This window comes from Aythya marila (genome assembly GCF_965140915.1).
Source record: "Aythya marila genome assembly, chromosome: 21".
Classification (NCBI taxonomy): Eukaryota; Metazoa; Chordata; class Aves; order Anseriformes; family Anatidae; genus Aythya; species Aythya marila.
In genome coordinates this window covers 1,847,105-1,869,140 of record NC_139062.1, presented here as the reverse complement: position 1 = coordinate 1,869,140, position 22,036 = coordinate 1,847,105, and the positions used below count along the sequence as shown (strand labels likewise).

Genomic DNA, 22,036 nt, shown 5'->3' with positions numbered 1-22,036 from the left:
CTCCCCAGTAACTGTTTTACTCACAAATTTAAGAGCTTGCAATGTTCTCATGGCAGTTGTCTCCTGTTGGTGAGCATGGGGCTGCAGCTGGGGTGGTGGAGCGGTAGGAAATCCTGGGAAGGAGGGATGGGCTCTCCAAGCTCCCTCAGGTCTCAGGAACTACGCGTTGTGCTAACCCAGCTTTGGGGAAAAGGGCAGCTGTGATCAGCCAGCCTGCTGACACCACTGTATGTAAGGAAGGTTTGTGGAGGAGCAGCTGTGCTACCTCGCATCCTCTGCGGCCACTGATCTTGCTTTTTTCAGCCTTAGTTTGCTCTGACTGTGCAGCCCGTTGTGGCTGAAATTAAAATAGTAAGTTTGGGTGTAAAAAGAGCTTCTGCTATGACAGTGTCATCCATCTCCTTCTGAAGGCAGTGCGGAAGAAGTAGAAGGTAAAGTGGGCTGGAAACGGAGAGGAATGCATTACCCCAATACTGCACAGAACAGCGCTGTGCTCGGTCTCATTTAAGCCTCATCCAGCGAAGGACTGGAGGAATTTTTTTTTCCTCACTTTTTTTTTTTTGGGGGGGGGCAGCAATTTGCACCTGAGCGAAGATGAGTTTGGGGGGGACTCACGCAGAGGTGAGTAAGGGCTGAACCTAATTGGGAACACCTAAATAGGTAATGGGAGGGCTGGGCACTTAACAGATCCGCAGCTGTGAAGACAACCTCCCTTTTTCGTGCTGCCCGGTGCTGCAGCGTGGCTGTGCCCGCAGCCCCGGGGGGTTATTTAAGCGCTGCCCTTAGCCCCGGGGGAGCACCCGGTGCCCTCCGCAGCCCCTCGGGGGGGGGGGGACACTCCGCGGAGAAGGCTTTTATCAGGCCCTGGGGGCTCGCTTGATGCCCTGGAGCTGTGCCCGTGAGCGCACGGACCCCACAAAGGGGCTGGAGGGGCGGCGGAGCTCGAGAACGAACGGGGATGGGGATGGAGGGGGGGGGGCGCTGCGGGAGGTGCGGCGGGGCCGGGCCGGGGCGGAGCGGGGGCGGCCGCGCCTCCGCCCCCCGCCGCGGCGGCTGCGGGCCCGGTGCGGGGGCGAGGGGAGCCGGTGGAAGGAGCCCCCCCCACCCCCGGGGGGCCGGGGGCCCGGCCATGAGCTCCGCGGCGATCAAACGCGGGTCCCCCCCCCGCAGCTGGCTCAACCTGCGCCGGGCGACGCGTGAGTAACGGGGGGGGGAGGCACCGGGAACGGAGGGGGGGGGCGGTGTTACCGGGGGGGCGCCCCCAGCCCCGGCAGCGCGGTGGCCGCGATCGTGCCCCGGGAGCGTTTGGGGAGGGGGGGGGGGCGCCCGGCCCCGAGCTCCCGGATCGGGATCGGGGGAGCCGCGATCGTGCCCCCCCCGGGGATCCTCGGCCCCCCCGAGGCCGTCGAGCACCCCCGGTGTCCGCTCACCGGGTCCGAGCCGCAGCAGGTGGCGGAGCTGAACCCCGGCAGGATGGAAACGGGGGGGGGGAGCTGGGGTTGGAGAGTCCAGCCCCCCACCCGCTGCTCCCCCTGCACCCTAGGGTGGGCTCCGGTGAGCATCAGTCGGTACCGGGCCCGCTGCAGCTGGGCATGGCGCTAGGAGCCTGACGGGACTCTGGAGTTTTCCATCATCCATCCCCTCTCTTCTCCTCGCAGCATCGCTTCGGATACGTGCTAAATACCGCAGCCCAGTCTTTGCCTTGCTCCCCCCCAAACCCTCAGCAGGTAGAGAGGAGGCGCAGGCCCCCTTCTCGCCCAGGACGGGGGCACACCGTGGGTATCAGTCACGCTCCCCTTCCCCGCTACCAAAGCTCAAGTTTAGTTTCAGGAGTGACTTCATGTGAACCACCTGCTGTGTTTTGATGCAACAGTGCTGTAATCAATAGGAAATTGATGATTTGGCACTTAAAGTATCAGCATGCTAAATACAACAGAATCCATGCTATTTTTTTAATCTAACATACCAGCAATGATTTTCTTTAGTTCTGGCTACCTTTTCTGGCAAAGGGTGCCTGGAAACAGCAGAACTATGCCGAGCATGTGGTACGCGAAGAAGACGGTGTTGATGATGATGAATTTTGGGGCTGGAATTGTCTTAGCCTGGCTGATCTTTCCGTGCAGTTTTTTTTTTTCCTATTTTAGGGAGAGTTTTGTGCAGTGCAGGTCTCAGCGCCTGTCCTCCTTGCAAAGAAAAGGAGGAAAATGGGACTTGTCTCCTGGTCCGTGCATCTGTGCCTGCCTCGGTGTCAGCGGAGGCTGCCGCAGCCGGCAGCACCAGTGCTGGGGGAGAGCTTGCCAGGGAGGAAACAATGGTGTTTGAACTCGTTCCTCGGGACTGGTGGGTAGAGTCACTGCAATGTTGATGAAGTTCTGCTCTGGGGATTTAACTGGGCGGCACTTCGTGTTGCTGCTGGCAGGATCCGGCCCTGCCGGCCCTTCCCCAAGCAGCGCGGGTCAGGCCCCCAGCCCCGGGCCGGCTCCGTGGGCACGTCCCCTCCGTGGGAGCAGGCATCGCTTCAGGGCTCTCCCTTCACCCCCGCAGTCCCCAGAGAGGTTTTCCAGGCTCCTGGTGCAGCAGACTCTTGCTGCTCTGTGTGCTCCCCCCGGGAAGAAGCGGTGGGCTCTGTCTCCCCCAGTCCCACTCAGCAGGCCAAGCACAAAGCTGCTGCGAGGCCGCGGCCCTGCTGGTGGCGGTGGCTCTGCAGACATGGCCAGGGGCTAGAGAAATTCAGCAGCAACCCTCGCCTGTTACTTGGCTGTGCTGCTTTTACCGTCTGTGCCCGGGGCAGTCCCTGCGACACGGGGTGTGCAGCAGCCAGGAAGGCGAGCAGGAATGGGCAGGATGGGTGCTCAGGGCTGGCGTACATCCCTCGTCCCCCTAGGGCACCGCCAGGGCTGGGCTCACACCAGCCGTGTTCCCTGAGCCCGTTTCTCGTGTTGAGGTCCCCTTCTTTGGGCTCAGCGTCACAAACCCGGCGGTGCAGCTGGTCCTGGCCCAATGTGTGCCCCCGGTGGCTGCGGCCCGGCAAGGAGGTGATCAGGCACAAAGTGCTCCTGTGCTGGCCCACAGCTCCTCTCAGTCCTGCTCACTGCAGTTTTGTTCAGCTGCTGCTGCCCTTCCTGCACAGGTATTTTCCATAAACCTTTGTAGGGCTGAATTTATATCCCAAGCTGACAGCGGCTAAACCAACCAAGAGAGGACTTAAAAGCAAAAAAAAAAAAAAATCACAACCTGCATGGATGGGTTTAATTGATGAGGATTTGGCCTCTTTGGAGGCCAAGTCCACATATGGAAAATGCATTTTGATGTAGACAGACCTACAATAGCAGGCCTGGGGCAAGAGGCCAGGAGGGAAGCTCACTGCAAGGGCAGAGCTGCACACCCCAGTGTCCCACAGAGGGACCGGGGACTGTCCCAGTTTGGTCGGGAAGGGGCTGGGGGGCTCACCTGGGTTTGGCCCCAGCCCCTTCTCCTCCTCACCACCTGCTGGTGCCCCAGCAGGGGAGCTGAGCACCACCACCAGCACCACGGCTCCTGCTGGGGGCGCGAGGGGAAAGGTGCCGTCTGCGCACGCCGCCTGTGGGAGGCTTTAAGCCCAGCGCTTTCCTACTCGCTCAGATTTAGGGGAAAAATTCCATTGTGTGAGCCAGGGGAAAGCTGGAACAAAGCTCAGCCACGATCTTCAGACTTGAATCACAACCAGGTGTCTGAGCGGGAGCGGTGCCGGCAGCTGTGCGGGCTCAGCAGCGCCTGCTCACGGCCCCGTCCTCGCCGTGCCTGCCCCAGCGCTGCTGCCGTCGGCTCCCCGCGAGCCGTGCTGCTCTTTGGGTGATGCCCGGTGTGGCCGAGGTGGCTCTTTCCCGGCCAGCGGGGCCCCGTCGAGCCGCGGCGCTCGCCCCCCGCTTCCCGCAGCATTCCTCCCCCCAGCCCTCCGACGGCACGGCTACCGAACAGCCCCGCTCTTCATGCCGATTATTTTAATCACAAGCGTGTCTTGTCTCCTCAGCCGAATTTCTTTCATAGACGGCGGAAAGTGAAATTTGTGCAATGTCTGTAGGAGGCTGAAGAAAGGGCCTTTGTGCGCCCCGTGCGCGGGGCATTGGGCAGCCTCCAGCAGCACCCTCCGCCACCCCAGAGCTCCCAGCTCACGGGATGAATGCTCCGCTTGTCCGGAGACCGGGACCTGCTCTTAAAGCCGGAGCCGGGCCCCCCCGGCTAGTCCCACCGGTGGCCCCGGCGGGGCAGGCGCCGTGGGCACGGCTCCGTGGGGCCGGCCGAGCCAGCCCCCCCCGGGCACCCGGCAGCGAGGGCAGCAGTGCCGGCCACCCCGGCCCCCAGGCCGCGGCCCCAGGATGTTCCTGTACTGGAAGAAGCGGGGTGCGTACGAGCTGGGGGCTCTGCCCCCCGCGCTGGCAGGACTGGAGTACGGGGCGGTGGAGCGGTTCTCCTGGAGCTCCAGCCTGGACATCACAGAGGAGCTGGCGGGTAGGTCGCGGGGGCTGGAGGCGTGCGTGGCTCCGGCGATGGGCTTAGTGAAAACCCTCCAAGCCCTGCAGAAAGGGAGAGGAGCCGGTGTGTGCAGGGGACGGCAGGGGAGGCTCCAGCTGGGGCCAGCAGTGGGAACGGGGATGCTGCGGGTGCAGCTGGGGAGCGCTGGGTGAGCTGCCCCTGCACCTGCATGCAGCTGCACCGCTTCCTCCTGGTGCAAATACATCTGAAACTGTGAGTGGCTGGTGTGATTGGTGACTGCCCTGCCTTGCTTGCCTGCCCTGACCATCAGCAGGAGTCACCGGAGAGCTGGGCGCGATGAACCAGCAGGAGCTGGGGAGAGGAGCTGGTGGCGGCAGGATTCCTTCCCTTTCCCTGGGAGTGCCCGTGGGGACCCAGGCACCCTCCTGCTCCTGCCAGATCCTGGGGGCTCCCTCTATATGCACGTATCAACGAGCTCCTCTATGGCACGCCTAAGGGCCTGCTATGTGCCTGAGCTCCCGCTGCTGCGGTCCGTGTTTGGATAAAGCCGTGCGTGCTTCAGCCGTGCCGTGGGCAGCGTGTCCCCGCGGGGGGACAGCCGGGGGCTGCCCGTGGGCAGGTTGCTGCGGCTGCGTCCCGGCACTGCGGGCTGCTGTGCCCGTCCTCACGATCTCCGGGAGTTTGGAAAACTTCCCCTCGCTGGCATGAAAGAATTTCTTATTTGTTTCCGTTATTATTCCTGATAGGTCAAGTGAGATGATAATGGTGGCGGGGCGGCGTGAGGAGGGGCTGGAGCAGCCCAGCGGGTGCTGCGGGGCGGCCGCGGGGACAGAGCGCCCATTGTGCTCCCGCGGCGCGGGGCCGGCGCGTGGGCAGCGGGGCCCCACGGCAGCCGCGGGGCTCCCGGCCTCTCCCACGAGCACCGGGCCTGGCCCTGCCCGTGGGTGCCCGCGGGGGTCCCCGTGGGGGTGCCCCTGGGCAGGCAGAGGGGAGGGTGAACGCGACCCTCGCCTGTGCCCCATGGGGACCCGGTGCCTGCGTGCGCCCCAGCACCTCGCGGGCTCCCCGGAGCCACTGCGACGGGTCCTGAGAGCGGAGCCAGGGGAAGCTGCAGCCTCGTGGGTCTCGGCACAGGGCGGCCGCCGGCTCCCCCGCCCCGGCAGGGCAGAAGGCAGCAGCTTTTCCACAGACTAAACCTAACCCGGCCTTGGCCGCGAGCCCGTCCCGCTGGGGCTGGGGCAGAAGCTGTTTTTGTTGGCAGGAGGGATGCGGAGGGATCGGCTGTGGGGAGCGGCGGGGAAGCCCCAGATGAGCTCCTAGGGCCGGGGCTGCTGTGCCCTGCCTGTGCCAAGCCCTGCCACGGCTCCATGCGTGGGAGCCCCCGGCACAGCCACCGTCCCCGTTCCCAGCTCCCTGCAGGAGGGCGCTGGCTTCGGGGCCTGGTGCCCGCCGGTCTGCCGTGAGCCGCCCGGAGTCTGTTATTTTTAAACTATTAGATGCGACGTATAACAAAAGCCTTCAAAATAGGATTTGTCCCAAAGGCCGATTTAACTGTTAGGGCTTAAAGCAGCTCATAAGCCCCTTTGGGGGCCGGCGAGCGGCGGATTTAGCGCTCCCAGCGCTGCCCTCGCAGCCGTGGCCCGTGCCTGGCGTGGGAAGCGGGTGCAGGACGATGTCCCGCGCCCCGGCCGGGGCCGTGCTGCTGGGGCCAGCCGCACCCCCGGCACCTCGGGGTCCGGTCTGTGCTGCGGCTGCTGCCTGTCAGGAAATAAATCTCCATATTAGGGCAGGTTTGGGGCTTTGGGCCCGTTCCTGAGTTTGCAGCAGTGGGAGTTTGGGGAGAGCAGTGTGCGTCATCGCTGGCAGCGCCTGGCGCCAATGTCCCCATCCCAGGGGCAGCTCCTGGCTGCCCTCTCCTGCCACGGAGCCGTCCCAGGCCAGCCTGGCCCCGTGTTTCGGGGTGCTGTGCACCCCTTCTGTGGGTGCCCAGAGCAGCAGCCCCACGCTTTGGGGCCGGAGTCAGCGGGTCCTGACACTGCCAGGGCAGCGCAGGGTGCTCCCTGCCCTTCAGCAGGCGCAGTGCTGGGGTTTGGGCACAGGGTTACAGGGTTTAGGGCAGCCAGGGCGTTACCAGAGGCTGCTGCTGCTCACCAGCTCAGGAGATGGTTTGTCCCCAGCTGGGCTGTTAACTTCCACTCTCTGCCCTGTGCCCAGAAGGCAGGCACTCGCTGTCAGGGCCCCATCCTCCTGTACGGGTTATGGGGCAGGAGCAGCCTCAGCTGAGCCCCAGCACCTTGCTGAGTTACAGGAGCCGTGTGTGCAGAGTGCAGGGGCAGCAGCACCCCCACAGCGGGACGGGGTGGGCACGGGGCTGTGGGTGCAGGTCCCTGTGGTGCCCCCGGTGCTAACCCTGCCTCTCACCCACAGACGAGCGGTGCCCGGCGGACGAGAAGGGGCTGCACTGCCAGCACCCCGACTGCGCCGACAGGAGGAGGGCGGCCAAGGTAGGTCCCGAGCCGGGCAGTGCCGCTTGCCTTCCTCGGCTCTGTGGGCGAGCGGGGGCAGCGGGCACATGAGATTTGGTGCACACGGCTGTGCCCCGCTCCTTTTGGCATTGCCAGGGCAGGCGCAGGCTCCTGCGGTCTCGCCCTGGCTCCCCGGTGCCGGCAGAACCGGTCGGTGGAGCCGGCTGGCCGGCAGCCACGGGGCGCCGAGCAGCCTGTGCTGTGCCGGAGCCGTGAGGCCAGCCCCCGGCCGTCCCGTGCTGCCAGGAGCTGTTGCATGGGGCCGTGCTGCCCCCCCTGCCCTGCGCAAGCCCCTTCCCCTGCGTGCTGGTGGCGTGGGGCCGTGGGAATCGCAGCAGCAGCGCCAGCTCGCCAGCCCTCGTGGGAGAGCCCCAGGGAGCGCCGTGCCTGCACCCTGCTGCTCCTGCTCCACCGCTGGCCCCGGTGCAGGAAAAAAGCCCCGGGCGGCTGCGGGGAGCTGGCAGGGAAGGGCAGTGGCTCCTGGCAGCTTTGTGCCCTGCGTGGCCACCCGTGGCGAGAGCGCCGGCCCCTGCTGGGCATGCGTCTCTGCGGTGTCACGGTCCTGCTGCCCCTGGGCACCCGCAGGCTCGTGCACAGCGGGGATTTAACTGCACGGCGGCAGCTTCCCCGTTTCCCCACCTGGTGTAATTTAGGCTAATCTAATTGAGCCCGTCTGTCCTGTTCCCGGTGGGAGCGCACCGCTCGGCAAGCCAGCACAGGCAGCGTGGACGTGCCCGGGAGGGAGGGATCCTCTGTGCAGCTCACGGCTGCCTACCGGGACTCTGCATCAGCGCTGCGGGGAGCGGGTGCGGCGCCGAGCCCCCTGAGGAGCAGCTGCTCTTGTGCCCTTTGTGCCCGCGTCCATTTGGCCGAGCAGCAGCGGAGGTGCAGAGGGGATGGGACTGCCCTGGGCTGTGCAGGGCCCCGGGAGTTAAGCAGTGCCTGCGGCTGGAAGTGCCCCATGCCACCTCTCCTAATCTTGTTGATCGCTAATGTAAAGCCGGGGTGGATTTAGGGCCCCTTATCTCTGGCTGCTCGACCTGCTGGCTCGGTCCGGGGCTGTCCTCGCTGCTGGTGCCGCAGCCGCCGCGCCGGCTCCCGGTGAGTGCCAGGGGTCCCCTGTTCGGTGGGTCGGGGGCTGTGGCTGCGGGGAGGGGGCACGGTGCTCGGGTGCGGCGCGATGCTCGTGGCCTCGGCTGGAAGGGCACCACGGGGAAATTCCTGCGGCAACAAGAGCGACGGCTGTTCGGTCCTGCAGCCCTGGCAGCACCATCGAGGGCTTTTATTCTGAGCAGATGAGCGGGGCTACTCTGCTTACTGACATCAGGCGCTGGCTTTTGAGAGCACTGGGGAGGAAATAACGCCGCGGTGACCTTTCAGGCAGTGAGTTTCAGACGGGTTTTGCTCACCAGCTCCTTCAGAGCATGGCTGATCAGGGGCAGCCCCGTGCCGCCAGCCCCCCCAGCATCCCGAGCCCTGCTCCCACGGGAACGTGGGCATATCGAGAGCACCGGGAGCCGGGCTGGTGTCCCCTGCTGCATGACCCCCATGTGGCATTAGGGGGGGGCACCCCAGCACCGCCTTGGCCCCCTGAGGCCGGTGCCAGGCGAGGGGTGCGCAGCGCCGGGCACAGGGCTCGCGGTGGTCAGCAGGCGTGTCGTGGCCGTGTTTGCACGGGTGGAGCTGCTGGGTAAACACTCGGGCAGGGACACACGTGGCGCTGGGCTGCGGCCGCTCGCCAGCAGAGCTGGGAGGGAGCCGCCCGGACAGCCCTGCCGCCGGCACCGGGCACCCCCGAGGGACAGCGGCACGGGAGGTAGCGTGGGGTGGGGGTCCCAGGCTGGGCGCTGAGCTCGGGTGTTGGGGACTGGGACGTGTGGGGCTGTGCTTGGGGTGCAGACATCTGGGCTCAGGCTCTTGGGGCTGTCCCTGGGTGGGTGTGCCTGGAGCTGGGGGGTCAGGGCAGAGAAAAGCACCCAAACCCGGGGGTCTCCTGGCTGCCTCCGGCTGCCCGAGAGGTGCCGGGGGGTGCCCCAGCAGGCTTGGGGCTGGTGCTCGCTCAATCCTGGCCACACGGGATCGCCTGTGCGGGGCTCTGCGGGATGTGCAGAGGGAGAGCAGAGGGGCAACGCGGGGCTGGGGCACGAGGCCGGCACGTCCCAGGGGCCGGGCTGCATCGGCGGGTGCCACGGCGGAGGCTGCCGGGCGGTGGGTGTCGAGCAGGGGCAGGTGGCCCCGGCGGGGAGCGCGCGGGTGTGGGGAGCGCGTCAGCACTGACCTCAGCAGCGCCGGGAGGAAGGAGGGCAGGAAGCGGGGGTGGCTGGAGGTGCTCCGGCGCTTCCTCCGCCGCGCAGGCAGGGCCCGCGCCTCCCGGGATGCTGCCTTGTGCCTGCCTCTGCCGCGGGGCCCCCGCCGGCGGGGAGCGGGGACGTGCCCCCGGCACGGGTTTGAGGCCACCGGCAGCGCCGCGGCCTCTGGTGCGGGGCCAGCCGGAGCCCCCAGCGAGGGGTCACGGGCCGTGCACCGCCTTCGGGGCTGGCCAGGGGTTTAAAAATAAATGCCTGTGAATGCCCGGCTGAGGCTGAGGCCGCGTGCACAATCGGAGGAAATGCATCGGCTTGCAAGCATTGTTTTGCTGCAGACACTTGCTTCCTTCGTCCTGCCGTGGGGACACTGATCCTACAAACACAAAGGGGCTCTGGAGCGGCCCCACAGCCTCTCCGGGAGCCTGGCAGGGCCCTGGCGCGCCCTCAACCCAACCAGGGGCACCGGCAGCGTGCGGTGGCTCTGGGGAGGCTCGGGGACACGAGGCGCAGGTGGCTGTCCCCCGGTCCCCTCCCTGTCACCATGGCCAGGCGTTGTGCAGCCTCCCTGCCACAGCCCCGTGGCTCTCGGGGGTCCCCACACAGTGCAGCAGAGCTGGGCTGGGGGCTCCGTGCTGCGAGGCAGCACCAGCAGCCTCGTGGCTGTCCCCTGCTCTCCCTGCTGTCCCCATCCCCTGCCTTAATGCTGCCCCTGAGCCACGAGAGGCTCCGAGCAGAGCAGAGCTCAGCCTGGGGTGGGGGTCCTGCTGCCCGGCCCCCCGCCCCAGCCCAGGGCTGTGCCCCGCAGGTATGCCACCACGCCGAGTGCCAGCAGCTGAACCACAGCAGCCCCCTCAGCCTGTGTGAGGTCTGCGACGGCCGCCTCCACGGCACCATGCACTTCGATGGGCACATCCGCTTCGATTTGCCCCCGCAAGGTGAGCCGGGCTGGACACGGCCCCAGATCCCTCAGTGGGACCCACAGTGGGACCCGTGTGGGGCTGGCGGACCCCGCGTGGGGCTGGGGGGTCGCGGCACAGCTCAGCCCCACGCCCATGTGCAGGCTCCATCCTGGCCCGCAACGTGTCCACCCGCTCGTGCCCCCCGCGCACCAGCCCTGCCTCCGACGTGGAGGAAGATGACGAGGGACCAGCGGACGGCAGGGGGTGAGCCGTGGCCGAGCCCCTGCTCGGGGCAGCTCAGGGCAGGGTGGGTGCCCCTGTGGTGCCCAGACCCTGCTTGTCCCCAGCCTGTGGGGCGCCCCAGTCACCCTGCCCATGCTGTGCCCGCAGGGACAGGAGGAGCTCGGCGCTGAAGCTGCCCAAGAAGAAGGCTCGGCGCAGACACACGGATGTAAGGCACCGTCCCGCTCCCCGTGCGCTCAGGGGCTGTGCTGCGGCCCCATTTGGGAGCCCAGCACTGGGCCCTTGGTGAGCAGCTCATCCCCCGCAGGACCCCAGCAAGGAGTGCTTCACCCTGAAGTTCGACCTGAACGTCGACATCGAGGCGGAGATCGTGCCGGCCATGAAAAAGAAGTCTCTGGGGTGAGTCCACCCCCACCACCCGGGTACGGCCCTGCTGCAGGAGCCCCGCGGGACCCACGGGGCTGGTGTCCCCGCAGGGAGGTGCTGCTGCCGGTCTTTGAGAGGAAGGCGATCGAGCAGAGCAAGGTGGACATCTACCTGGACCAGTCCAACACGCCGCTCTCCCTCCACTTCGAGGCGTACCGCTTCGGGGGGCACTACCTGCGGGTCAAAGGTGAGGAGGGGGCTGCAGGGGGCCAGGCCCTTGCACCACGGGGCTGGGGGCTCTGACGGCTCTGTGCTTCCACAGCCAAGCCCGGGGATGAGCTGAAGGTGGAGCAGGCAGCGCGCGATGCCCGGTCGGCCAGCCTGCCCATCCTGCGCCCCGCCGGCACCGCCGCGCTCTTCGGGACGGCGCTGGAGCTGGGGCCGGGCCGCCGGGAGGGTGCTGAGGTCCTGGTGAGTACCGGTGGTGGCCCTGGGGGGCTTGGGGATGGGGTTTCCCATAGCCCTTCGTGCCCCCACGTGTCCGGTCTCATGTATGGCCTCGTGACCCCCCCCTGGAGCCCCGTGCTCAGCTCCCAGCCGTGCTGAGCCAGCAGTGCCGTGCCGTGCCACACCGCAGCACCTGCGCCAGGCGTGGCAGCTCAGCTGGTGGCCCCGCGGCCGTGCCACGTACAGGCTGGTACCGGGGCAAAGCAAACGGGCAGCTCTACGCCCCAGGGCTCCGCGGGGAGGCCCTGAGCTTCCACGCCGACCCCAGGGCTTGCCCTGGCTGAGGTCCCAGCTGGGACGTGGCCGCCGTCCCTCCTCGCCATGGCGCCTGGCAGCTGCTGTGTGCAGCCTCGGTCCTGCCCCATGGACCCTGGCCCCAGATAAGGCGTGGGGCCGGGCTCAGCACCACTCCCCGTGGGCACAGGTGCCACCTTCACAGGGCCACGCAGCTCCTGCTCCTGGGGGATGTGGCCCCGGGGTACCCAGCAGGGGAATTGTGGCTGTCACCCCCGTGCCAGAGGCTCCTGAAGGCAGCGCCCTGGCTGTGTGGCCGGGGCTGGTGGCCGCCCGCATCCAGCACTACAATGCCTGGCAGCGGGACCAGCGCTCCCCTGCTGGGGCAAGGGGGCCGGTGGGCACGGGGCGGCCCCCACGGCGGTGTCAGCCCCAGCCAGGCCCCCGAGGGCAGGCAGGAGCCGAGCTGAGCCAGGGCAGCAGGGCTGGCGTGACCCAGGATGCTGGGGAGCAGCACGGCACGGTGAGCTGCGGGGCCACGCGTGGAGCACAGTGGGGTAGGTCCCCCAGGGCTCACCTGGGCACACGGCAATGCCTGTCCCTGCCTGGGGGCTGTGGGGCTCCCTGTGCCACCCGCTGCCCTCCTGGGGGGGACGTGGCAGGGAGCAGGGATGTGCCGAGTCCCGTGGGCAGGCGGGGAGCCGCAGCCCGGCCGCCCTTTGTGCCGGGGGGCAAGGAGAGGGCAGCGGCCACGTCCCCGCGTGGCCTTGGTGCAGGGATGCGGGGATGTGTGAGCGGGGCTGCGCCGTGGTGCCCGGCCAGGCGGGTGCTGCCTGGCTGGGACCCAGCTCCTGCGACGGGCTGGGGGTCTTTGATCTTTGCCAGCGAATTGTTTGGGTCTGTTTAGCTTATCTGGCGAGGAGGGAAATTAGGTTTTCTGTGCTGGCCCCACCTCCTTTTGTTCGGAGGAGCCCGGCCAGAGCCTGCCCGACTTCACAGTTCAAGTTCAGAGCAGCACGCCTGGGCGGGCGGCGCGGGGCTCGGGGCGCTCGGCCCCCACGGGATGCGCTGAGCCGCGGCGCCCCGCTCTGCTGGGGCCAGGAGCGGCCCTGGGGGCCCTCGGGCAGCCGGGATGCAGGTACGCAGGTCAGTGCGGGCGCCGGCAGAGCGGGCTGGTGGCCCACGGAGGGCACAGCTCTGCGCGCCCCGGCACGGCACGGGTGGGGGGACCCAGGGGCCGGAGCTTGCCACGGGCACGGCGCTGTCTGCACGCAAGGCTGGCCTCGCTGCTGGGCTGCGTTTTGCTGGGGTCTCTGCCCCGCCGCCATCCCCACCCCGGGCCCGTCCCAGCGGCACGGCCGCAGGCAGGCGAGGAGGAGAGCAGGGCCAGGACGCGGCCCCCTGGGGATGGCCCCATGTCTTGGAGACGCCCTGGGGACACCGCTGGCTGTCCCCACACAGGCTCCGGGCAGGCGGAGGAAGAACATGACGGAGTTCCTGGGGGACGCCAGCATCCCTGGCCCCGAGCTGTCCCCGCACGGCAGCGGCTCCCTGCCCACCAATGGCACCGACACCTGGAAGAACCGTGCCGCCAGCCGCTTCAGCGGCTTCTTCAGCTCCGGCGCTGGCACCGGCCCCTTCGGGCGGGTAGGTGGATATGTGGGGAGGGGGCTGGGGGCGGTGAGGCTGCAGCCCCACTGGGGCGGTGGGACGAGGTCATCTGTGGTCACGGCCCGGCTCCGTGGGCAGCGCGGGGAGGGCAGTGCCTCGTCCCCTCCGCCCCTGGCCCATCGGCTCCTTGCTTCCTGGGCAGGAGGTGGATAAGATGGAGCAGCTGGAGAGCAAGCTGCACACCTACAGCAGCTTCGGGCTGCCCAAGCTGCCCCCGCAGCTCCGCTTCGACCAAGACTCCTGGGAGGAGGACGGGGATGACAGCAGCCTGGCGCTGGAGGACAGCTGGCAGCAAATCATCGAGGGCACGGAGGTAGGGCCGGGGGGTGCCGGGGGTGGCCACGGCGTCCCCGCTCCCCGTCTGGCACGGCACTAACGCTCAGCCCCGCAGGCCCTGACGCGCCGGCAGTGCCACCAGCAGGAAGCCATCTGGGAGCTGCTGCACACCGAGGCCACCTACATCCGCAAGCTCAAAGTCATCACCGACGTGAGTGCCGCTGCTGCCCGCCGGGGACGCCCGGCCACGGGTGCCCTGTGCCGCAGCGGCTCGCCCCCAACGGGGTTCCTGCTCTGTCCCCACAGCTCTTCCTCTGCTGCCTGCTGAACCTGCAGGAGTCGGGGCTGCTGTGCGAGGTGAGTGGTGCCGCGGCGGGACGGGGATGTGCAGGGTCTGGGAACAGCATGGTATCACTGCGAGTGGTCTCAGGGGAGCAGCACGTGGCAGGGGTGCATGGGGTTGGGACCCAGACCCGTGGTGCCAGGCCTTGTGCAGCTCCCCACCTACCCCACAGGTGGATGCCGAGCGACTCTTCGGCAACATCAGGGAGATCATCCAGCTGCACCGCAGCCTGTGGAGCAGCGTCATGGCCCCGGTGCTGGACAAGGCCCGCCGGACCAAGGCGCTGCTCGACCCCGTGGACTTCCTCAAGGGCTTCAAGGCGGTGAGCGGGGAGCCCGTGCCGTGCCGGGGGGCTGCGCCGTGCCGTGCCGTGCCCGGCGGTGACACCTCTGTGCTGCCCGCAGTTCGGCTCGCTCTTCAAACCCTACATCCAGTACTGCATGGAGGAGGAGGGCTGCATGGAGTACATGCGAACGCTGCTGCGGGACAGCGAGCTCTTCCGCGCCTACGTGACGGTAAGGGGGGAGCAGCACGGGGTGGAGGGCCGGGGCCGGGGCCAGGGCTGACACCTGCACGCCGCAGTGGGCCGAGAAGCACAAGCAGTGCAGCCGCCTGAAGCTCAGCGACATGCTGGTGAAGCCACACCAGCGCCTCACCAAGTACCCGCTGCTCCTCAAGTCCGTGCTGAAGAAGACGGACGACCCGCGCACCCGTGACGCCATCCTCACCATGGTACGGGGCACGGCGTGGGGATTTGGGCAGGTGGGCTCGGAGCGGGGCAGCCCCCAGCCCCCTCACGCCTGCTGCCCACGCTGCAGATCGGCTCCGTGGAGCACTTCATCAACCACGTCAACTCACGGATGCGGCAGCGTCAGGAGCAGCAGCGCCTGGCTGCCATCCTCGGCCGCATCGATGCCTACGAGGTGGTGGAGGGCAGCACGGATGAGGTGGACAAGGTAGGCTGGGAGTGCCTGAGCTGCTGTCTCGTGCCCCCTGGGCTGTGCCCTGCTCCTTGCTGATGCCAGCGGCTCCCCGCAGCTGCTGAAGGAGTTCCTGCGGCTGGACCTGACGGCCCCCATGCCCGGCACCTCCCCGGATGATACCCGGCAGCTCCTCCTTGAGGGCAGCCTGAAGATGCGGGAAGGTAAAGACAGCAAGGTGAGGACCACGGGGGGACGGGGAGCTCGCCCCCCGTGCGCTGGCCAGCACCCACCGTCTTGCTCTTGCCCCCAGATGGATGTCTACTGCTTCCTCTTCACCGACCTCTTCCTCATCACCAAGCCTGTCAAGAAGGCTGAGCGCACCAAGGTGGTCCGGCAGCCCTTGCTGGTGGACAAGGTCGTGTGTCGGGAGCTGAAGGACCCAGGTGAGCAGCCCTGGTGGGGACGGGGCACTGGGGCAGCTGGCCCCCAGCCCAGTTTGGTGCCAGGAGCCCTGGCCGGCCCCACGGTGCAGCTCACGGCCCCCCCTGCCCGCAGGCTCCTTCCTCCTCATCTACCTGAATGAATTTGGGAGCGCTGTGGCCGCCTACACCTTCCAGGCCAGTGGGCAGTCGCTGTGCCGCAGCTGGGTCGAGGCGCTGCACAACGCGCAGGTGAGGGGTGCCGAGGGTGAGGGGGGCGCGGGGGTCCCGTGCCTGCTGCCCCCTGACACCTCCCCTTCCCCAGAACCTGCTGCAGCGGCTACGGCTGCAGGAGCTGCAGCGTGGGCAGTGCCAGCGCCTGCAGGAAGAGGAAGAGGAGGAGGAGGAGGAGGAAGATGGCGAGAGCAGCACCTCGGCCGCCAGCTCGCCCACTGTCCTGCGCCGCAGCAGCACCAGCCTGGACTCCCAGCAGTGGTACGGAGTGGGACGGGGGCTCTGCATTCCCCCCGGGCACAGCGCCGCCCCCTCCTCACCTTCCCCAATTTTGCAGCCCCTCGGACGGCTCCACTGAGACCATGGTGATGGATGGTGGTGACGAGCTCTCCTCCCCGGACTCGGACGTGGGGCCGTTCGGCTCACCGTCAGACAGCACCTCCGTGAGCACCGGCACCTCCGTGAGCACCGGCACCTCCGGCAGCACCTTGACGAGGGAGCTGCCCACGGACACCCTGCCCCTGCCCCAGGGCCCGGCCTCCCAGCCCGGCAGCTGCCGCTCGGCATCCATCGACAGCGCTTACGGCACGCTCTCGCCCGCCTCGCCGCGGGACTTCGCGCGGCAGCAGGATGTGGTGGCCGAGGAGGAGCGGGATATCCCAGCCCCGCGGCCGCCCTCGCCCCGGCTGCGCCGCCGGACGCCCGTGCAGCTCCTGCCCTGCAAGGCCCAGGTGCTCAAATCCAAGTCGGAGGCCAGCCTCCTGCAGCTGCTGGCCGGCCCCCCGGCCCCGCTCAGCCAGAGCCGGAGCCTCTCCGACCTCTGTGCGGCTCCCCCCAGCCCCCCGCTCCCCCAGCGGACTGGATGTGCCCCGGGGCACCCGGCCGCCCCCAGCGCCGACAGCAGCAGCGGTGACTCCACGTCTGAGCTCTCGGAGCCGGAGGAACACGCGGAGACCCCAGGGCCCGCCCCGGGCCAGCCCAGCCGTGCCCTGCAGCCCACCGCCCGCCGCACCCTCTCGGACCCGCCGTCGGCACAGCACCGCAAGCTGACGCTGGCCCAGCTCTACCGGATCCGGACCACCTTGCTCCTCAACTCCACGCTGACGGCCTCGTACGTGCAGCCCCCTCCCCTCCGCTCGCCGTGCGCCCCGGCCCCGTGCTAACGGTGCTTCTCCCTCTCTGTGCCTTGCAGGGAGGTCTGAGAGCTGCCAGGGCGGTGAGGATGAGGATGGACGCGCGGCCGCTCCGAGGAGCTCCTCCTGCTTCTAACCATAGCGTAACGCCAGGGCCGGGTAGAGCGAGTGCCCGCCAGCTTGTGCCGGGATGTCACGCGAGCATGTGTGGGGACATGGAGCGGCCCCCTCTGGGAGGACACGTCCCGGGCAGGGCGGCACCGGGCTGCCCATTTCTACGGCCGTGTGGGGCCGGACACGACGCACGGCTCGGGCTGAGCCCTCGCCCACGGAGCACCAGGGCCGGGCGGTGGGGCAGAGCAGGGCTGCGCCCAGGAAGGCTGCGGGCTGGGGCGGCTCCGCGCGGGGAGGAGGGATCGTGATGTTGGCAGCGGTGAGCGGAGAAGGTGCGGGAGGGCCGTGGCGGGGGCGGCACGGAGCCGCCGGCGCGCGGGGCGGGAGGCCGGGGGTGGTGGCAGGAGGGGACGGAGCGGGGCTGGGGCAGGCGGTGGCCACAGGGTCTGGTCGGGGCAGTTTGGAAGGAGGCAGCGGCTGTGGGTGGCCAAAAGCAGTGTAAGGAGCGAGGAGCCTCGGTGGCACGGGCTGAGGTGGCGGAGGCCGAGTGCTGGGTGCTGTCCCGTGCCAGGCTGTGGTCCGTGGCCCCGTGGGGAGTTGCTGCCCACGGACATGGCCCACGCCGGAGCAGGGCACCCTCATGGAGCGTGTATTTATTCAGCTTCGGGCTGTCCCCGCAGCAGCACTGCCTGCTGGGGCAGGGAGGTGACAGTGGCTGTGCCGTGGGCACACACTGGCCAAGGCCCTCGTGCTGGCTGCAGCGCGGTCCTGGTGGGTGGGGGCAGTGCCGTGGCCGCCCCTCCTGCCATTGTGGTCCGGCCGAGCAATAAACCTAGCTGTGTGCACGCTTGTGCCTGCCTCGCCTCTCCTTCGGGGCACACGGGGCAGCCCCCAGGGCGCTGTGGGGATGGGGGGGGGACAGATGTGGGGCACAGCCTGGGGCGGACACCTCGGTGAGGCTCACGGAGGCAGCTCCAGCCTCGTCACCCAGGGTGTGGGTTAGGGACTGGGGGCATCAGCTCTGCCTGGCAAAGCTGGGAGTCCCGTGTGTCCCCCCCGGCCCGTGGTGGGGCCGTGCCAGCGGTTGGGGGGGGGGGGGGGAATGGGAGGGGCGCGGCGGGCGGGCGCAGGTCCCTCCTGCGCGGCACTCCCGTCATGTGGTTTTGCACCCTCTGGACTCATTTCCAAAAAAGCATTTCCTCCTGCTGCGACGGAGTGTAAAAGCCTGCCTGGGGAGGGCTGGCACTCATTCACCACGCATCGCGCGGCGGCGATGGGGCGCCGGGGCACCCTGCCCTCGCGCTGAGCCTCCCCAGCGCTGGGGACCCCACGCTCCGCTGCGCCCACCACCGCTGCCGCCCGGCATGACCCAGCCACATCGACTTCAAGGATGAAGCGCCACTGCCCAGGGGCAGCTTCGGTGAGTGTGGTGGGGCTGGGGTCACCGCACCGGGCTGGGAGTGGCCCTGGTGTGACCAGGCTGTGGCTGTGGGTGGCATGGCCACAGCAGGCAAGGTCACGGGGACAGTGGGCACGGCACAGCCCCGGGGACTGTGGGCACAGCGTGGTGATGGGAACCACGGGTATGGCACAGCCACGGGACTGCAGACGTGGCCACGGGGATGGCAGACACAGCCCGGTCACAGGGACTGTGGCACAGCTCAGCCTTGGGGACTGCAGCCGTAGCCACCGCGATGATGGGCGTGATGTGGCCGTGGGCCTGCGGGCAGGGCACAGCCCCGGGACCAGCGACAGGCTGCGCCGCGAGCCCGCGGGCACCCAGCGGGGATGCCGGCTGTGGCCCTGCACTTGGTGATAGCCGTGACACCAGGGTGGCCGACAGAATTCAGTGGCTGGGTGCTCCTGTGCCCACACAGCCTGCAGCCGGAGCCGCGTTACGGGTAGGGGTGGCGCTTGCGCGGCACAGGAAGCGGTGGCCCCGCAGGGTAACCGGCAGCAGGCGGTGGCGGTGCGGGCAGCTCCCTTCCCGTGGGGCACCCCCTGCCCGGCGCTGCGGCCCCTGCCCCAGGGGTGCCCAGGAAGGGGCAGTGCCCTCGTGTGCCGTGCCGCCAGGGCCCCGCTGCTCGTGCCTCGGTGGGGCCGTGGCGCTGACTCAGACGTGCCGCCGGCTGCCAGGCCAGCTCGTTGCCGTGCGGCCGCCCGGATCTGATCGTGGCGCTATGCAAATGGGGCAGCCCGTGCACGGTTTCCAGTCCACCAGTGGCGGTTTAATAGAAAATGATTCAGTCCCTGTAATCGGGGCGATCTCGGCTGGGAAATCCAGTCCCTGGTGTGGAATCCCCTGGCTGGCCGCCCGCCGCGGCTGGGCACGCAGTGCCTGCCCCACGGACCCCACCCCCTGCCCACCGCGCTGCCGGCAGCGGAGCCGGTGCGGACACCCCCTGCGCGGCCCACGCGGGGGCTCCCCTGTGTGCAGCACCCAGCACCCCAGAAGGGGCGGCGGGGGAGTGGTGACCTAGTTTGGGACGCACGTAGAAAGCACGATAGCATCGGGGGAGAGCATGAGCTGGGCATGGTTTCCTCTCAGGGAGGAAATCGCCTCATCTGTGAGGAAGATAAAGCAGAGGAAAGTAAAGGGAGGCAGCATTAACCCTCACGCGCCCAGCCCCTGCACGCAGCGTGGGGCTGAGTCCCGGCCTGGGCTGGCTGAAGGCGTCCCCGGCTGGGTGCCCGTGGGCAGCAGCACCGGGTCTGCCCGCGCACCGGCCGCCCTCCCCAAACCCATCCAGGGTGGCCCCCGCGCCCCCACAGCGTGTGCCCTGCAGCCCAGGCAGGAAGCCGCTTACTCAGGTACCGAGGGGAAAGCACGGCACGGGGGCTGCCGCGGGGCATTCCCAGCCCTGTGCCCCACACCCGCGCAGCCCTGGGGCACGGGGCCACCTCCCCGGCCATCCTGTCATGCTGCCAGTGCGGGGCCTGCCAGGGGCAGCAGCACCCACCCGCCTCGCGCTGCGCTTGGCTCGGGCGGTCAAACCTCGGTGCCAGTCCCTGCAGCGTGGCTGGAAGCACGGTAAGCACGACAGCCCGGCACGGCTGCACGGCTCCCCGGGGCGCCCACCCCGTGCCCGAGTGCCGGCTGCCTGCAGCCCTGCCCTTTCCCTGCCTGCAGGTTGTCCTGGCAGCGCTGTGGCTGCTGGCAAGCGGGTCGCTGCCCCTGGGCTGCCAGGACTGCGCCGCGTTACGGGGGCAGCAGGGCCCAGCGCGGCTGCTCGCCCGTCCACGGAGGCTCGCAGCAAAGCACCCCTGTCCCCCCGGGATGAACTGGGTCGATGCGGTTCATCGGTGCTGTCCCCAGTGTCCAGCAGGTGAGAGATGCGCAGCGGGCACGGCACGGTACGCCAGGCGTCGTGGCATGGCTCTGCCGGGGCGTGCGGTAGTGGCCGTGCTACTTGTCACCCTGCTGCCTGCACAGGGACGTACCTGAAGACCCCCTGCTCGATTCATCTCAATGACAGCCGCTGTGACGCCTGTTCTGACGGCACCTACCTCTCCCAGCCCAACACCCGCAGCGAGTGCCACGTTTGCTACGAGTGCGACCACCACGGTGAGCTGGCAGTGCCCCGCGCCGCGCTGTGCCGTGCCGTGCCGTGCCACCCTGCTCACCCCCACACCCGCAGCTTTCCAGACCGTGCTGACCAACTGCTCGGCCACCAGCAACGTCGTCTGCGGCTGCGAGCCTGGCCACTTCCGCAGCTGCCTGAACCAGCACTGCAGCGAATTCACCTGCATCAAGTGCCAGCTCTGCCCGGGGAGGCAGATCCAGCGGCCCTGTGAGTGCCGTCACCCAGTCCTCGGGGTGCCACCCTGTGGGCCCAGCGCAGTCCTGACGTGTGCCCTCTCCCCAGGCTCGGACACGCAGGACACGCTGTGCGGCAGCTGCAAGCCCAACTTCTACGCCAAGGGCAGCGAGTGCCGGCCGTGCCAAACGTAAGCAGCTCCCCGGGAGGGGTTGCGTGGCCGGTGGTGCGGCGCGGTGCCCACGCTCCCTCTCCTTGCAGGAACACCCAGGAGCCGTGCGGCGAGGAGTGCCAGCAGGCGTGCGGAGGCAGCGCCCGAGGTGCGTGGGGCAGCGGGGCTGGGGGCGCCAGGGCAGCGGGGTGGGCACGGCTCTGTGGGACACCGCGTTGCTTCCTTGCAGGCTCGGGGCTGCAGTACCTCCTGCTGGCCCTGACTGTGCCCCTCTTCATGGGCGCCTTCGTCATCTACAAGAGGAGGTGGCTCCAGCACAGGGCCCTGGCGGGCAGCCCCCTCCTCACCGTCCCACCCCAGGGCTGCCCCAGCCCCACGGCCCGCACGTTCTCCCCCACCCAGGAGGCTGTAGCGATGGAGACAACGCCGTGCCAGGTCAGTGCCTGTGGCAGGGCGGCTGCGGGGGGGTTACCAGCCATGGCAGGTTGGTCCTCATCGGACCAGGTCGTGTCCCCCTAAACAGGTCTGTGATCACGGCCCCAGCACGGTGAGGAAGAGCCCCGAGTCCTGGGCCTTGAACAAGTGCCCCAGCAGAGCAGCACCGCTGGATGGTGGCGTGGAGCCCTCAGCGCCCCAGGAGCCCGGCACCGCGCGGGGCCCCGACTCGCGCCCCCGCAGCCCCCAGCGCTGCGCCCTGCTGCAGGGCAGCCAGCTCTACGCCGTCATCAACGCGGTGCCGGTGCGGCGCTGGAAGGAGTTCATGCGGGTGCTGGAGCTGCGGGACACGGAGATTGAGCTGGTGGAGATGGAGGTGTCCCACTTCCGCGACCAGCAGTACGAGATGCTGAAGCGCTGGTGCCAGCAGACCAGTGCCACACTCGACCGCATCTTCGCCGCCCTGGAGCACATGGAGCTGGCGGGCTGTGCCGAGGCGCTGCGCCAGAGCCTGTCGGTGGGACCCTGACCCCACGGCCCCAGCCTGGCAAGGCAGCACCACCGGCTGCCCCAGGGCCCCCTCCTGGGCTGCGTTGTGACCCCGTGGGCCCAGGGACAGACGCGTCCCAGAAAAGCAGGGTCCCTACGGGACCACCCTGCCCCGGTGCCGTGGGGTGCCGTACCCCTAAGTATTGTTACTTAAGCCATGTAGACATTTTATGTCAGTTATCCAGACTGTGGGCTCAAGGCTGCAGGAGCAGGACGGAGCTCCCCTCCCCTCCCCAACCACCCCACCCCCCCTATTTATGTCCTCCTGCCCCGGGGGCTGCGTTGGACACTGCCCCCGGCTCGCAGGCTGCCCGGCCGGGCTCCTGGGCGCGTGCCGCTCGCGGGACGAGCGGGTGCCGAGCCCGCTGCCAACCCATGGGATAGTTCTCAAGTCCGCCTGGCAGGTACACTCAGGTGGGCCTGCCCCCACCCCAATAAAGTGGCATGTTCTCCATC

General features: G+C 68.5%; 2 protein-coding genes across 3 annotated transcripts; both read left to right on the top strand.

Moving 5' to 3' along the window:
- Positions 1 to 1,056: 1,056 nt before the first annotated feature.
- Positions 1,057 to 16,753, top strand: PLEKHG5 (pleckstrin homology and RhoGEF domain containing G5). The gene is made up of 22 exons (XM_082777093.1): positions 1,057 to 1,196; positions 6,901 to 6,977; positions 10,110 to 10,239; positions 10,365 to 10,467; positions 10,594 to 10,654; positions 10,754 to 10,845; positions 10,923 to 11,059; positions 11,135 to 11,283; positions 13,015 to 13,200; positions 13,367 to 13,537; positions 13,616 to 13,711; positions 13,807 to 13,857; positions 14,016 to 14,165; positions 14,248 to 14,358; positions 14,426 to 14,575; positions 14,662 to 14,799; positions 14,882 to 15,001; positions 15,077 to 15,209; positions 15,322 to 15,437; positions 15,511 to 15,680; positions 15,757 to 16,530; positions 16,612 to 16,753. The coding sequence occupies exons 1-22, from the start codon at positions 1,130 to 1,132 to the stop codon at positions 16,619 to 16,621; spliced, it is 3,192 nt and encodes a 1,063-aa protein (XP_082633219.1). The 5' UTR covers positions 1,057 to 1,129; the 3' UTR covers positions 16,622 to 16,753.
- Positions 16,754 to 17,950: 1,197 nt separating this feature from the next.
- TNFRSF25 (TNF receptor superfamily member 25) lies at positions 17,951 to 21,976 on the top strand. Of its 2 annotated transcripts, XM_082777239.1 has the most exons (8): positions 17,951 to 18,086; positions 19,797 to 19,992; positions 20,100 to 20,231; positions 20,305 to 20,457; positions 20,533 to 20,614; positions 20,686 to 20,744; positions 20,826 to 21,031; positions 21,120 to 21,976. In XM_082777239.1, the coding sequence occupies exons 1-8, from the start codon at positions 18,057 to 18,059 to the stop codon at positions 21,558 to 21,560; spliced, it is 1,299 nt and encodes a 432-aa protein (XP_082633365.1). In that variant the 5' UTR covers positions 17,951 to 18,056; the 3' UTR covers positions 21,561 to 21,976. The 2 variants fall into 2 exon arrangements, with proteins under 2 accessions (XP_082633365.1, XP_082633364.1); XM_082777238.1 differs by having other exon boundaries at positions 20,143 to 20,457.
- The last annotated feature ends 60 nt before the right edge of the window (positions 21,977 to 22,036 follow it).

What these genes read in the sequence shown, in the direction of transcription:
- PLEKHG5 (XM_082777093.1), top strand. Translation starts at nt 1,130, where the DNA reads ATGAGCTCCGCGGCGATCAAACGCGGGTCCCCCCCCCGCAGCTGGCTC. An exon ending in GGGAGGGTGCTGAGGTCCTG is followed by an intron (nt 11,284 to 13,014) that starts GTGAGTACCGGT and finishes GTCCCCACACAG; the next exon opens with GCTCCGGGCAGGCGGAGGAA. An exon ending in AGCCTGGACTCCCAGCAGTG is followed by an intron (nt 15,681 to 15,756) that starts GTACGGAGTGGG and finishes CCAATTTTGCAG; the next exon opens with CCCCTCGGACGGCTCCACTG.
- TNFRSF25 (XM_082777238.1), top strand. Translation starts at nt 18,057, where the DNA reads ATGAAGCGCCACTGCCCAGGGGCAGCTTCG. An exon ending in GTGCGGAGGCAGCGCCCGAG is followed by an intron (nt 20,745 to 20,825) that starts GTGCGTGGGGCA and finishes GCTTCCTTGCAG; the next exon opens with GCTCGGGGCTGCAGTACCTC. An exon ending in TGGAGACAACGCCGTGCCAG is followed by an intron (nt 21,032 to 21,119) that starts GTCAGTGCCTGT and finishes CCCCCTAAACAG; the next exon opens with GTCTGTGATCACGGCCCCAG.